The 13427-nt window shown below is 61.8% G+C and overlaps 1 protein-coding gene and 2 long non-coding RNA genes across 7 annotated transcripts; 1 reads left to right on the top strand and 2 right to left on the bottom strand.

The window, feature by feature from the left end:
- Positions 1–873: 873 nt before the first annotated feature.
- On the bottom strand, positions 874–2016 carry LOC116436327. The gene is made up of 2 exons (XR_004236971.1): positions 1474–2016; positions 874–1144 (listed from the first exon to the last, which is right to left on the bottom strand). It is a non-coding gene; the product is annotated as an uncharacterized LOC116436327 (long non-coding RNA).
- A 597-nt stretch (positions 2017–2613) lies between these two features.
- Positions 2614–11955, bottom strand: S100A10 (S100 calcium binding protein A10). 5 transcript variants are annotated; one of them, XM_032093332.1, is made up of 4 exons: positions 10124–10206; positions 5870–6013; positions 3741–3777; positions 3321–3644 (listed from the first exon to the last, which is right to left on the bottom strand). In XM_032093332.1, the coding sequence occupies exons 2-4, from the start codon at positions 5999–6001 to the stop codon at positions 3457–3459; spliced, it is 357 nt and encodes a 118-aa protein (XP_031949223.1). In that variant the 5' UTR covers positions 6002–6013; positions 10124–10206; the 3' UTR covers positions 3321–3456. The 5 variants fall into 5 exon arrangements, with proteins under 5 accessions (XP_031949224.1, XP_031949223.1, XP_031949222.1 ...); XM_032093331.1 differs by lacking the exon at positions 10124–10206 and adding an exon at positions 7707–7781; XM_032093330.1 differs by lacking the exon at positions 10124–10206 and adding an exon at positions 11718–11955 and having other exon boundaries at positions 3322–3644.
- Positions 4441–5208, top strand: LOC116436340. The gene is made up of 2 exons (XR_004236984.1): positions 4441–4490; positions 5126–5208. It is a non-coding gene; the product is annotated as an uncharacterized LOC116436340 (long non-coding RNA).
- Positions 11956–13427: the final 1472 nt, after the last annotated feature.

Here is a 13427-nt window from a genome sequence, read left to right as displayed (position 1 = left end):
CTAAAAGGGACTCCAAAGGGACAGGAACCCCAAAAGGGACCCCAAAGTGACCCAAAGGGGACAGGGGGACCCCCAAAGGGACCCAAAGGGGGACAGGGACCCCAAAGGGACCCAAAGGGGGACAGGGACCCCACAGGGACCCCAAAAGGGACCCAAAGGGACCCCAAAAGGGGACAGAGGGACCCCAAAAGGGACATAAAGGGGACCCCAAAGGGGACGGGAGGACCCCAAAAGGGACCCAAAGGGGACCCCAAAGGGACAGGGACCCCACAGGGGATCCCAAAAGGGACCCCAAAAGGGACCCCAAAAGGGGACAGGGACCCCACAGGGACCCCAAAAGGGACCCACAGGGACCCCAAAGGGGACAGGAGGACCCCAAAAGGGCCCCAAAGGGGACCCCAAAGGGACAGGGACCCCACAGGGGACCCCAAAAGGGACCCACAGGGACCCCAAAGGGGACAGGAGGACCCCAAAAGGGCCCCAAAGGGGACCCCAAAGGGACAGGGACCCCACAGGGGACCCCAAAAGGGACAGGAGGACTCCAAAAGGGCCCCAAAAGGGACAGGGGGACCCCAAAAGTGACCCCAAAGGGAACAGAGGGACCCTAAAAGGAACCCAAAGGGGACTCAGAGGGGACAGGGACCCCAAAAGGGACCCCAAAGGGGACAGGGACCCCAAAAGGGCCCCAGAGGGACCCCAAAAGGGACCCCAAGAACGGAGGCGGCTCCAGTTTAATACAAAACCCCTTTATTTGGGGGGGGGGGGGAGCACCCATGGGTGGGGTTGGGGGTCTCAAAAGCCACAAGGGGGGGGAAAGGGGGGGCGTCACAGATTTGGGGTGAGAGCGGGACCCGAGGCGGGTTTGGGGGGGGGGCACCCATGGGTGGGTGTGGGGGGGGTCCCGAGACCCGCGGGGGGGGCTCAGAACCTCTTTGAGGGGGGGTCCAGGCACAGATTTGGGGTGAGAATGGAACTCGAGGCAGGTCGGGGCGGGCACCCCAAAATGGGTTTGGGGGGCACCCATGGGTGGATTTTGGGCACCCCTGGGTGGGTTTGGGGGGCACCCATGGGTGGTTGGGTTTGGGGGGGGTCCCAAAACCCGCGGGGGGGGGGTCTCAAGACCCCTGGGCGGGGGTCAGAACCTCTTGAGGGGGGGTCCAGGCACAGATTTGGGGTTAAGGGTGGACTCCAGGCGGGTTTGGGGGGGGCACCCCAAAATGGGTTTGGGGGGGCACCCCTGGGTGGGTTTGGGGGGCCACCCATGGGTGGGTGGGTTTTGGGGAGGGGTCCCAAGACCCCCGGGGCTTTGAGGGGGGGTCCAGGCACAGATTTGGGGTGAGAATGGAACTCGAGGCAGGTCGGGGCGGGCACCCCAAAATGGGTTTGGGGGGCACCCATGGGTGGATTTTGGGCACCCCTGGGTGGGTTTGGGGGGGCACCCATGGGTGGGTCGATTTGGGGGGGTCCCGAGACCCCCGGGGGGGTCTCAGAACCTCTTTGAGGGGGGGTCAAGGCACAGATTTGGGGTGAGAATGGAACTCGAGGCAGGTCGGGGCGGGCACCCCAAAATGGGTTTGGGGGGCACCCATGGGTGGATTTTGGGCACCCCTGGGTGGGTTTGGGGGGCACCCATGGGTGGTTGGGTTTGGGGGGGTCCCGAGACCCCCGGGGGGGTCTCAGAACCTCTTTGAGGGGGGGTCAAGGCACAGATTTGGGGTGAGAATGGAACTCGAGGCAGGTCGGGGCGGGCACCCCAAAATGGGTTTGGGGGGCACCCATGGGTGGGTTTGGGGGACATCCCTGGGTGGGTCGATTTGGGGGGGGTCCCAAAACCCCCGGGGGGGGGTCCCAAGACCCCTGGGGGGGGTCAGAACCCCTTGGGGGGGGGAGTCAAGGCACAGATTTGGGGTGAGAACGGGACCCGAGGCGGATTTGGGGGGCACCCCAAAATGGGTGGGTTTGGGGCACCCCTGGGTGGGTTTGGGGGGCACCCATGGGTGGTTGGGTTTGGGGGGGGTCCCAAAACCCGCGGGGGGGGGGTCTCAAGACCCCGGGGCGGGGGACAGAACCTCTGGAGGGGGGGTCCAGGCACAGATTTGGGGTTACGGGGGGACTCCAGGCGGATTTGGGGGGGGCACCCCAAAATGGGTTTGGGGGGGCACCCCTGGGTGGGTTTGGGGGGCCACCCATGGGTGGGTGGGTTTTGGGAGGGGGTCCCAAGACCCCCGGGGGGGTCTCAGAACCTCTTTGAGGGGGGGTCAAGGCACAGATTTGGGGTGAGAATGGAACTCGAGGCAGGTCGGGGCGGGCACCCCAAAATGGGTTTGGGGGGCACCCATGGGTGGATTTTGGGCACCCCTGGGTGGGTTTGGGGGGCACCCATGGGTGGGTCGATTTGGGGGGGTCCCGAGACCCCCGGGGGGGTCTCAGAACCTCTTTGAGGGGGGGTCAAGGCACAGATTTGGGGTGAGAATGGAACTCGAGGCAGGTCGGGGCGGGCACCCCAAAATGGGTGGGTTTGGGGCACCCCTGGGTGGGTTTGGGGGGCACCCATGGGTGGTTGGGTTTGGGGGGGGTCCCGAGACCCCCGGGGGGGTCTCAGAACCTCTTTGAGGGGGGGGGTCAAGGCACAGATTTGGGGTGAGAATGGAACTCGAGGCAGGTCGGGGCGGGCACCCCAAAATGGGTGGGTTTGGGGGGGTACCCCAAAATGGGTGGGTTTGGGGCACCCCTGGGTGGGTTTGGGGGGCACCCCTGGGTGGGTGGGTTTTGGGGGGGGGGGTCGGAGCCCCCAGCCCCCCTCACTTGCGGCCGGGCCGCTTCATGTGCAGCACGAAGTAGTCATTGCAGGCCATGGTGAGCCCGGCCACCAGCGAGAAGAAGCCCTGGAAGCCAACGCGGCCATCGCGGCTCTGCTCCACGTCCCGCAGGATGCGCTCCAGGGCGTGCGGGTCGCGCTGGTTCTGGGGGAAAAACGGGGGGGAAACGGGCAAAAATGGGTCAGATCCTAAATTCTGATACAGGGGGGCCTGGGGGTCGCGCTGGTTCTGGGGGAAAAACGGGGGGAAACGGGCAAAAATGGGGAAAAATGGAAATATTGATACAGGGGGGCCTGGGGGTCGCGCTGGTTCTGGGGGAAAAACGGGGCGAAACGGGCAAAAATGGGGAAAAAATGAGTCAGATCCTAAAGAGTGATACAGGGGGGTCTGGGGGTCGCGCTGGTTCTGGGGGAAAAACGGGGGGAAACGGGCAAAAATGGGGAAAAATGGAAATATTGATACAGGGGGGCCTGGGGGTCGCGCTGGTTCTGGGGGAAAAAGGGGGGGGAAATGGGCAAAAATGGGGAAAAAATGGGTCAGATCCTAAATAGTGATACAGGGGGGTCTGGGGGTCGCGCTGGTTCTGGGGGAAAAACGGGGGGAAATGGGCAAAAATGGGGAAAAAATGGGTCAGATCCTAAATAGTGATACAGGGGGGTCTGGGGGTCGCGCTGGTTCTGGGGGAAAAACGGGGGGAAATGGGCAAAAATGGGGAAAAATGGAAATATTGATACAGGGGGGTCTGGGGGTCGCGCTGGTTCTGGGGGAAAAACGGGGGGAAATGGGCAAAAATGGGGAAAAATGGGTCAGATCCTAAATAGTGATACAGGGGGGGTCTGGGGGTCGCGCTGGTTCTGGGGGAAAAACGGGGGGAAATGGGCAAAAATGGGGAAAAATGGAAATAGTGATCCAGGATGGGATCCAGGACGCGCTCCAGGGCCTGGGGGTCGCGCTGGTTCTGGGGGAAAAACGGGGGGAAATGGGCAAAAATGGGGAAAAATGGAAATATTGATACAGGGGGGTCTGGGGGTCGCGCTGGTTCTGGGGGAAAAAGGGGGGGAAATGGGCAAAAATGGGGAAAAATGGAAATATTGATACAGGGGGGCCTGGGGGTCGTGCTGGTTCTGGGGGAAAAAGGGGGGGAAATGGGCAAAAATGGGGAAAAATGGAAATATTGATACAGGGCGGTCTGGGGGGTCGCGCTGGTTCTGGGGGAAAAACGGGGGGAAATGGGCAAAAATGGGTCAGATCGGAAATATTGATACAGGGGGGCCTGGGGGTCGCGCTGGTTCTGGGGGAAAAAGGGGGGGAAATGGGCAAAAATGGGGAAAAATGGAAATATTGATATAGGGGGGCCTGGGGGTCGCGCTGGTTCTGGGGGAAAAAGGGGGGGAAATGGGCAAAAATGGGGAAAAAATGGAAATATTGATACAGGGGGGCCTGGGGGTCGCGCTGGTTCTGGGGGAAAAACGGGGGGAAATGGGCAAAAATGGGGAAAAATGGAAATATTGATACAGGGGGGGCCTGGGGGTCGCGCTGGTTCTGGGGGAAAAAGGGGGGGAAATGGGCAAAAATGGGGAAAAATGGAAATATTGATACAGGGGGGCCTGGGGGTCGCGCTGGTTCTGGGGGAAAAAGGGGGGGAAATGGGCAAAAATGGGGAAAAAATGGGTCAGATCCTAAATAGTGATACAGGGGGGTCTGGGGGTCGCGCTGGTTCTGGGGGAAAAAGGGGGGGGAAATGGGCAAAAATGGGGAAAAATGGAAATATTGATACAGGGGGGCCTGGGGGTCGCGCTGGTTCTGGGGGAAAAACGGGGGGAAATGGGCAAAAATGGGGAAAAATGGAAATATTGATACAGGGGGGCCTGGGGGTCGCGCTGGTTCTGGGGGAAAAAGGGGGGGGAAATGGGCAAAAATGGGGAAAAATGGAAATATTGATACAGGGGGGCCTGGGGGTCGCGCTGGTTCTGGGGGAAAAATGGGGGGAAATGGGCAAAAATGGGGAAAAATGGAAATAGTGATCCAGGATGGGATTCAGGGCCTGGCAGTCGCGCTGGTTCTGGGGGAAAACAACGGGAAAATGGGCAAAAATGGGGAAAAATGGAAATAGTGATCCAGGATGGGATCCAGGGCGTGGGGGTCATGCTGGTTCTGGGGGAAAACAACGGGAAAATGGGGAAAAATGGGGAAAAATGGGGGGAAAATGGGGGAAGAATGGGGCAAAAACGGGGAAAATGGGGGAAGAATAGGGGGAAAATGGGGGGAAAACGGGCAAAAATGGGCAAAAATGGGCGAAAAATGAGTCAGATCCTAAATAGTGATCCAGGATGGGATCCAGGGTGTGGGGGGTCGCGCTGGTTCTGGGGGAAAACAACGGGAAAATGGGCAAAAAATGGGGGAAAAATGGGGGGAAAATGGGTTCTATAGGGTTTGATCCCAGGGTTTATGGGATCCCATCCCGGGTTTTTATGGGATCTGATCCAGGGTTCATGGGATCCCATCCTGGGGTTTTACAGGATCCCATCCTGGGGTTTTATGGGATCCAATCCCGGGGTTTTATGGGATCCAATCCTGGGGTTTTACGGGATCTGATCTTGGGGTTTTATGGGATCCTATCCCGGGGTTTTATGGGATCTGATCCCGGGGGTTTATGGGATCTGATCCCGGGGGTTTTACGGGATCCCATCCTGGGGTTTTATGGGATCTGATCCAGGGTTTTACGGGATCCCATCCCGGGGTTTTATGGGATCCCCTCCCGGGGTTTTATGGGATCCCATCCTGGGGTTTATGGGATCCCCTCCCGGGGTTTATGGGATCCCATCCTGGGGTTTTATGGGATCAGATCTCGGGGTTTTATGGGATCCCATCCTGGGGTTTTACGGGATCCCATCCCGGGGTTTTACGAGATCTGATCCCGGGGTTTATGGGATCAGATCCCGGGGGTTTATCGGATCTGATCCAGGGTTTTACGGGATCCCATCCCGGGGTTTTACGAGATCTGATCCCGGGTTTTACGGGATCCCATCCTGGGTTTCTGCCGGCCCCACCTCCAGGAATCCCGGGAATTCCTTGTCCATGAGCTCCCGCAGGTCCTCCTTGGCCAGGTGCTCCTTGTCCCCCGCGTACTTGTGGAAGGTGAACATCAGCGTCTCCATGGCGTGCTCCAGCTGCGACGGCATCCTGCGCTGCTCCTGCCGGAATTCCCGGAATTCCCACCGGCAACCAGGCAATTCCCACCGGGAAACCCCAAATTCCCACCGGGAGCCACAAAATTCCCATCGGGAAACCCCAAATAACCACCGGGAGTCACAAAATTCCCATTGGAAAACAAAAAATTCCCATCGGGAACCAGACAATTCCCATCAGGAAACCCCAAAATTCCCACCGGGAACCAGACAATTCCCACCGGGAAACCCCAAATTCCCATCGGGAAACCCCAAAATTCCACTGGGAGCCACAAAATTCCCACTGGGAGCCACAAAATTCCCACCGGGAACCCGAAAATTCCCATCGGGAAACCCCAAATTCCCACCGGGAGCCACAAATTCACATCGGGAACTGCAAAATTCCCACCGGGAACCCCAAAATTCCCATTGGAAAACAAAAAATTCCCATCGGGAACCAGGCATTTCCCACCGGGAACTGAAAAATTGCCATCAGGAACCCCAAAATCCCACCAGAACTGCAAAATTCCCACTGGGAACCAAAAAATTCCCACTGGGAACCAAAAAATTCCCACCGGGAACCCCAAATTCCCACCGGGAGCCACAAAATTCCCACCGGGAGCCACAAAATTCCCATCGGGAAACCCCAAATTCCCACCGGGAACCAAAAAATTCCCATCGGGAAACCCCAAATTCCCACCGGGAACCCCAAAATTCCCATCGGGAAACCCCAAATTCCCACCGGGAACCCCAAAATTCCCATCGGGAATCCCAAATTCCCACCGGGAACCCCAAAATTCCACCGGGAACCCCAAAATTCCCACTGGGAATTGCAAAATTCCCATCGGGAACCCCAAAATTCCCATCGGGAACCCCAAAATCCCTCCTGAACCCTCCAAAATCCCCCTGGGAGCCCCAAAACCCCTCTGGAACCCCCCCCAAAATCCCTCCAGGACACCCCAAAATCCCCCTGGGAGCCCCAAAATCCCCCCCAGGCACCCCTAAATTCCTTCTGAAAACATCAAATTCTTCCTGAATCCCCCCAAATCTCTCCAGGATCCCCAAAATCCCTCCTGAATCCCCCAAATCCCTCCAGGACCCCCCAAAAATCCCCCTGGGACCCCCAAAACCCCTCCTGAAACCCCCCCAAAATCCCCCTGGGAGCCCCAAAATCCCCCTGAATCCCCCCAAAATCCCTCCAGGACCCCCCCAAATCCCCCTGGGAGCCCCAAAATCCCCCCCAGGCACCCCTAAATTCCTTCTGAAAACATCAAATTCTTCCTGAATCCCCCCAAATCTCTCCAGGACCCCCCAAAATCCCTCCAGGATCGCTCCCGCCCCGTTCCAGGCGCAGCGGATTTTCCAGGAACGCTCCGGGAATGAGCCGGGAATGCCCCGGGAATGCCCCGGGAATGAGCCGGGAATGCCCCGGGAATGCCCCGGGAATGAGCCGGGAATGAGCCGGGAATGAGCCGGGAACGCTCCGGGAATGAGCCGGGAACGCTCCGGGAATGATCTGGGAACTCCGGGAACGCTCCGGGAATTCTCCGGGAATGCTCCGGGAATGATCTGGGAACTCCGGGAACGCTCCGGGAATTCTCCGGGAATGAGCCGGGAACGCCCCAGGAATGAGCCGGGAATGCTCCGGGAATGCACCGGGAACGCTCCGGGAACTCCGAGAATTCTCCGGGAATGAGCCGGGAACGCTCCGGGAATGAGCCGGGAACGATCTGGGAACTCCGGGAATGCTCCGGGAACGCTCCGGGAATTCTCCGGGAATTCTCCGGGAACGCTCCGGGAACTCCGGGAATTCTCCAGGAATGAGCCGGGAATGCTCCGGGAACGCTCCGGGAATTCTCCGGGAATTCTCCGGGAACGCTCCGGGAACTCCGGGAATTCTCCAGGAATGAGCCGGGAATGCTCCGGGAACGCTCCGGGAACTCCGAGAATTCTCCGGGAATTCTCCGGGAATGCTCCGGGAACGCCCCGGGAACGCTCCAGGAATTCTCTGGGAATTCTCCAGGAATTCTCCGGCCGTGACTCAGCTGCGGCCGCCGCGGGGGAGGGACCCGGGGGGGACCCGGGGGGATCCCAGAGCCCCTCCCTGGGTGGGGCCCGGCCTCAGTTTCCCTTCCCCAAAAAAAAGAGAGGGGGACACCCAACCCCCCCCATTCCAAAAAAAAAAACAACCCGGGAACAGCTGAAAAAAGGAGGGAAATTCGCAAAAAAAGGGACACTCCTAAAAAAGGGGGGGGAAGTCCTAAAAAAAGTGCTCAGAAATAGGGGAACAGCCCCAAAAAAAGTGCTCGGAAATGGGGGAACAACCCCAAAAAAACTGCTCAGAAATGGGGGAACAGCCCCAAAAAAACTGCTCAGAAATGGGGGAGCAGCCCCAAAAAAAACTGCTCGGAAATGGGGGAACAGCCCCAAAAAAACTGCTCAGAAATGGGGGAACAGCCCCAAAAAAACTGCTCGGAAATGGGGGAACAACCCCAAAAAAACTGCTCAGAAATGGGGGAACAGCCCCAAAAAACTGCTCAGAAATGGGGGAGCAGCCCCAAAAAAAACTGCTCGGAAATGGGGTAACAGCCCCAAAAAAACTGCTCAGAAATGGGGGAACAGCCCCAAAAAAACTCCTCAAAAATGGGGGAACAGCCCCAAAAAAACTGCTCAGAAATGGGGGAAAAGCCCCAAAAAAACTCCTCAAAAATGGGGGAGCAGCCCCAAAAAAACTCCTCAAAAATGGGGGAACAGCCCCAAAAAAAACTGCTCGGAAATGGGGGAACAGCCCCAAAAAAACTGCTCGGAAATGGGGGAGCAGCCCCAAAAAAACTGCTCAGAAATGGGGGAAAAGCCCCAAAAAAACTCCTCAAAAATGGGGGAGCAGCCCCAAAAAAACTCCTCAAAAATGGGGGAACAGCCCCAAAAAAAAACTGCTCGGAAATGGGGGAACAGCCCCAAAAAAACTCCTCAAAAACGGGGGAACAGCCCCAAAAAAAACTGCTCGGAAATGGGGGAGCAGCCCCAAAAAAACTGCTCAGAAATGGGGGAGCAGCCCCAAAAATCTCCTCAAAAATGGGGGAACAGCCCCAAAAAAAGGAGGAACCAGCCATGAAAAAGGGGAGAAAGCCCCAAAAAGGAGGAATCACCCCCAAAAAAAGGGGGGGACACCCCTAAAAAAGGCGGAATTCCCCCAAAAAACTCCACGAAAAAGGGGGAACACCCCCAAAAAAGGGGGAACACCCCAGAAAAGGGGGAACCCCCCCTAAAAACTCCCCAAAAAAGGGGGGAACACCCCCAAAAAAGGGGGGAACACCCCCAAAAAAAGGGGGGAACACCCCAAAAAAGGAGAAACCTCCCCCAAAAAAAAAGAGGAGCCCCCCAAAAAACGCCACAAAAAAGGGGGGGAACACCCCAAAAACGCCACAAAAAAGGGGGGAACACCCCAAAAAAAGGAGAAAACTCCCCAAAAAAAAGAGGAGCCCCCCCCAAAAACTCCACAAAAAAGGGGGGGACACCCCCAAAAAAAGGAGGGAACCCCCCCAAAAGTGACTCCCCCAAGGACGTGACCCCCCCCACCCCCACCCCAAAAAGGGGTGGGACCCCAAATTTTGGGGCGGAAATTTGGGGTGATGGTTGTGCCCCCCCCCCCAGGGTTTGGGGGTGTCACTTGAGCGCCCCAAAATCTTGGGGGGCACGGATTTGGGGTGACCCTAAAAGGGGAGGGGGGGGGGAGGGGCAGGATTGGGGTCCCCAAATCCTCTGAAGCCCCCCCCACCCCAAAATGGGGGACGCGGGATTGGGGGGGGGGGGGGGGGTCCCCAAATTTGGGGATGAGATTGAGCCCCCCCAAAATGGGGGGTTGGGGATAGAGACAACCCCTCCCCCCCCACCCAAAAAAGGGGTGCGGGGTCCCCCAAAAATGGGGGTGCAGGATGGAGCCCCCCCCCCAAAGAACAGAGTGACCCCCCCAAAATGGGATTTGGGGGTGGGGTCCCCCATTTTTGGGGGGCAGAACCGATCCCCCCCACCCCAAAATGGGATTTAGGGGTGGGGTCCCCCCCTTTTTGGGGTGCAGGACCGAGGCCCCCCCCCCCAAACCGGGATTTGGGGACACCGGGATGGGGTTCCCGTTACCGGAGCAGGGCGGGGCTCCCCCAAACCGGGATTTGGGGACACCGGGATGGGGTTCCCGTTACCGGGGCAGGGCGGGGCTCCCCCAAAATGGGATTTAGGGATGGACCCCCCCTTTTTGGGGTGCAGGACCGATCCCCCCGCCCCAAACCGGGACACCGAGATGGGGTCTCCCCTTTTTGGGGTGCACGACCGAGCCCCCCCAAAGCAGAGTGACCCCCCCAAACCGGGATTTAGGGGTGGGGTCCCCCCCTCTTTTTGGGGTGCAGGACCGAGCCCCCCCCCCCCCCAAACCGAGATTTGGGGACACCGGGATGGGGTTCCCGTTACCGGAGCAGGGCGGGGCTCCCCCAAAATGGGATTTAGGGGTGGGGTCCCCCCCCATTTTTGGGGTGCGGGACCGATCCCCTCCCCCCCCCCAAAATGGGATTTAGGGGTGGGGTCCTCCCCCTTTTGGGGTGCAGGACCGAGCCCCCCCCCCAAAACCGGGACACCGGGATGGGGTTCCCGTTACCGGAGCAGGGCGGGGCTCCCCCAAACCGGGATCTAGGGGTGGGGTCCCCCCCTTTTTTGGGGTGCAGGACCGATCCCTCCCCCCCCCAAAATGGGATTTAGGGGTGGGGTCCCCCCCTTTTTGGGGTGCAGGACCGAGGCCCCCCCCCCCCCAAACCGGGATTTAGGGGTGGGGTCCCCCCCCTTTTTGGGGTGCAGGACCGAGCCCCCCCCCCAAAACCGGGATTTAGGGGTGCGGTCCCCCCTTTTTTGGGGTGCAGGACCGATCCCCCCCCCAACCGGGATTTGGGGACACCGGGATGGGGTTCCCGTTACCGGGGCAGGGCGGGGCTCCCCCAAAATGGGATTTAGGGGTTGGGTCCCCCTTTTTGGGGTGCAGGACCGAGCCCCCCACAGAGCAGAGTGACCCCCCCAAACCGGGATTTAGGGGTGCGGTACCCCAAAGTTTGGTGTAGGACCCATCCCCCCCCTCCAAACCGGGACACCGGGATGGGGTTCCCGTTACCGGAGCAGGGCGGGGCTCCCCCAAAATGGGATTTAGGGGTGCGGTCCCCCCTTTTTTGGGGTGCAGGACCGAGCCCCCCCCCCCCCAAACCGGGATTTGGGGACACCGGGATGGGGTTCCCGTTACCGGAGCAGGGCGGGGCTCCCCCAAAATGGGATTTAGGGATGGACCCCCCCTTTTTGGGGTGCAGGACCGATCCCCCCGCCCCAAACCGGGACACCGAGATGGGGTCTCCCCTTTTTGGGGTGCAGGACCGAGCCCCCCCCCCCCCCCATCCGGGATTTGGGGACACCGGGATGGGGTTCCCGTTACCGGAGCAGGGCGGGGCTTCCCCAAAATGGGATTTAGGGATGGACCCCCCCCCCCATTTTTGGGGTGCAGGATCGAGCCCCCCCGCCCCAAACCGGGACACCGGGATGGGGTCCCCCCTTTTTGGGGTGCAGGACCGAGCCCCCCCCGAGCAGAGTGACCCCCCCCAAACCGGGATTTGGGGACACCGGGATGAGGTTCCCGTTACCGGAGCAGGGCGGGGCTCCCCCAAACCGGGATTTGGGGACACCGGGATGAGGTTCCCGTTACCGGAGCAGGGCGGGGTCGCGGCTCTCACCGTGCGGGGGCTGCGGGGCTGCTGCGGGCGGCTCTCGGTGCTCGCTGCGGACACTGGCGGGGCGCGGCCGGGCCCGGGATAGGCACGGAGGGGGCGGGGGGGGGCGCGGGGAGGCCGCCGTGACTCACCGGGACCGCCCGGACACCGCCCGGGGCCAGCGCTCCGCCCCGAGCCTGGGCAACCCCCCCTCCCCCCCCCCAGGCACCGCCATCTGCCCGCGACAGGCCCCGGACACCGGGGACACCCCCCCGGGACACCCCCCGGACACCGGGGACACCCCCCCGGGACACCCCCCGGACACCGGGGACACCCCCCGGATACCGGGGACAACCCCGGGACACCCCCCGGACACCGGGGACACCCCCCCGGGACACCCCCCGGATACCGGGGACACCCCCGGGACACCCCCCGGATACCGGGGACACCCCCCGGGACACCGGGGACACCCCCCGGATACCGGGGACACCCCTCCGGACACCGGGGACACCCCCCCGGGACACCCCCCGGATACCGGGGACACCCCCCGGGACACGCCCCGGACACCGGGGACACCCCCCGGACACCGGGGACACCCCCCGGATACCGGGGACACCCCCCGGGACCCCTCCCGTGTCCCACTCCGGACAGCGGCGACTCTCCGGACCCTCCCCGAGCTCCTTCGGACACCGGGGACACCCCCCGGACCCCCCTACCGGACACCGGACACCCCCCCGGGACCCCCCTACCGGACACCCCCTCGGACACCGGGGACCCCCTTGGGACCCCCAGTTCTGCTCCGGGGCCTCCTCCGAGTCCCCCCCTGGACACCGGGACGCCCCTCGGGACCCTCCCTGGACACCGGGACCCCCCTTGGGACCCCCAGTTCTGCTCCGGGGCCTCCTCCGAGTCCCCCCTGGACACCGGGACCCTCTCGGGACCCCCCCGACACCGGGACCTCTCCCTGAACACCGGGGCCCCTCTTGGGACCCCCCCTCGGACTCCAGGACCCTCCCCTGGACACCGGGGACCCCTTTGGGACCCCCAGTTCTGCTCCGGGGCCTCCTCCGGGACCCCCTCGGACACCGGTGACCCCTTTGGGACCCCCAGTTCTGCTCCGGGGCCTCCTCCGGGTCCCCCCCGAGGACACCGGGACCCCCTCGGACACCGGGACCCCTCCCTGAACACCGGGACCCCCCTCGGGACCCTCCCTGGACACCGGGACGCCCCTCGGGACCCTCCCTGGACACCGGGACCCCCCTTGGGACCCCCAGTTCTGCTCCGGGGCCTCCTCCGGGCCCCCCCCCCCGGACACCGGGACCCCCTCGGGACCCTCCTTGGACACCGGGACCCCCCCCCGGACACCGGGACCCCCCTCGGGACCCTCCCTGGACACCGGGGACCCCTTTGGGACCCCCAGTTCTGCTCCGGGGCCTCCTCCGGGTCCCCCCCGAGGACACCGGGACCCCCTCGGACACCGGGACCCCTCCCTGAACACCGGGACCCCCCTCGGGACCCTCCCTGGACACCGGGACCCCTCCCTGGACACCGGGACCCCCTCGGGACCCTCCTTGGACACCGGGACCCCTCCCTGGACACCGGGACCCCCCTTGGGACCCCCAGTTCTGCTCCGGGGCCTCCTCCGGGCCCCCCCCCTGGACACCGGGGACCCCCTCGGGACCCTCCTTGGACACCGGGACCCCCCC

Source organism: Corvus moneduloides, chromosome 29, assembly GCF_009650955.1.
Source record: "Corvus moneduloides isolate bCorMon1 chromosome 29, bCorMon1.pri, whole genome shotgun sequence".
Taxonomy (NCBI): Eukaryota; Metazoa; Chordata; class Aves; order Passeriformes; family Corvidae; genus Corvus; species Corvus moneduloides.
This window is presented reverse-complemented; position numbering and strand designations above follow the sequence as displayed.

Excerpts from the sequence above, each read along its gene's own strand:
- S100A10 (XM_032093330.1), bottom strand. The coding sequence starts at position 6,001 with ATGCCGTCGCAGCTGGAGCACGCCATGGAGACGCTGATGTTCACCTTC. Across the intron at positions 3,778-5,869 it reads AATTCCCGGGATTCCTGGAG|AACCAGCGCGACCCCCAGGC; the intron begins GTGGGGCCGGCA and ends TTTTTCCCCCAG. Across the intron at positions 3,645-3,740 it reads GGCCCTGGAGCGCGTCCTGG|ATCACTATTTAGGATCTGAC; the intron begins ATCCCATCCTGG and ends GACCCCCCCTGT.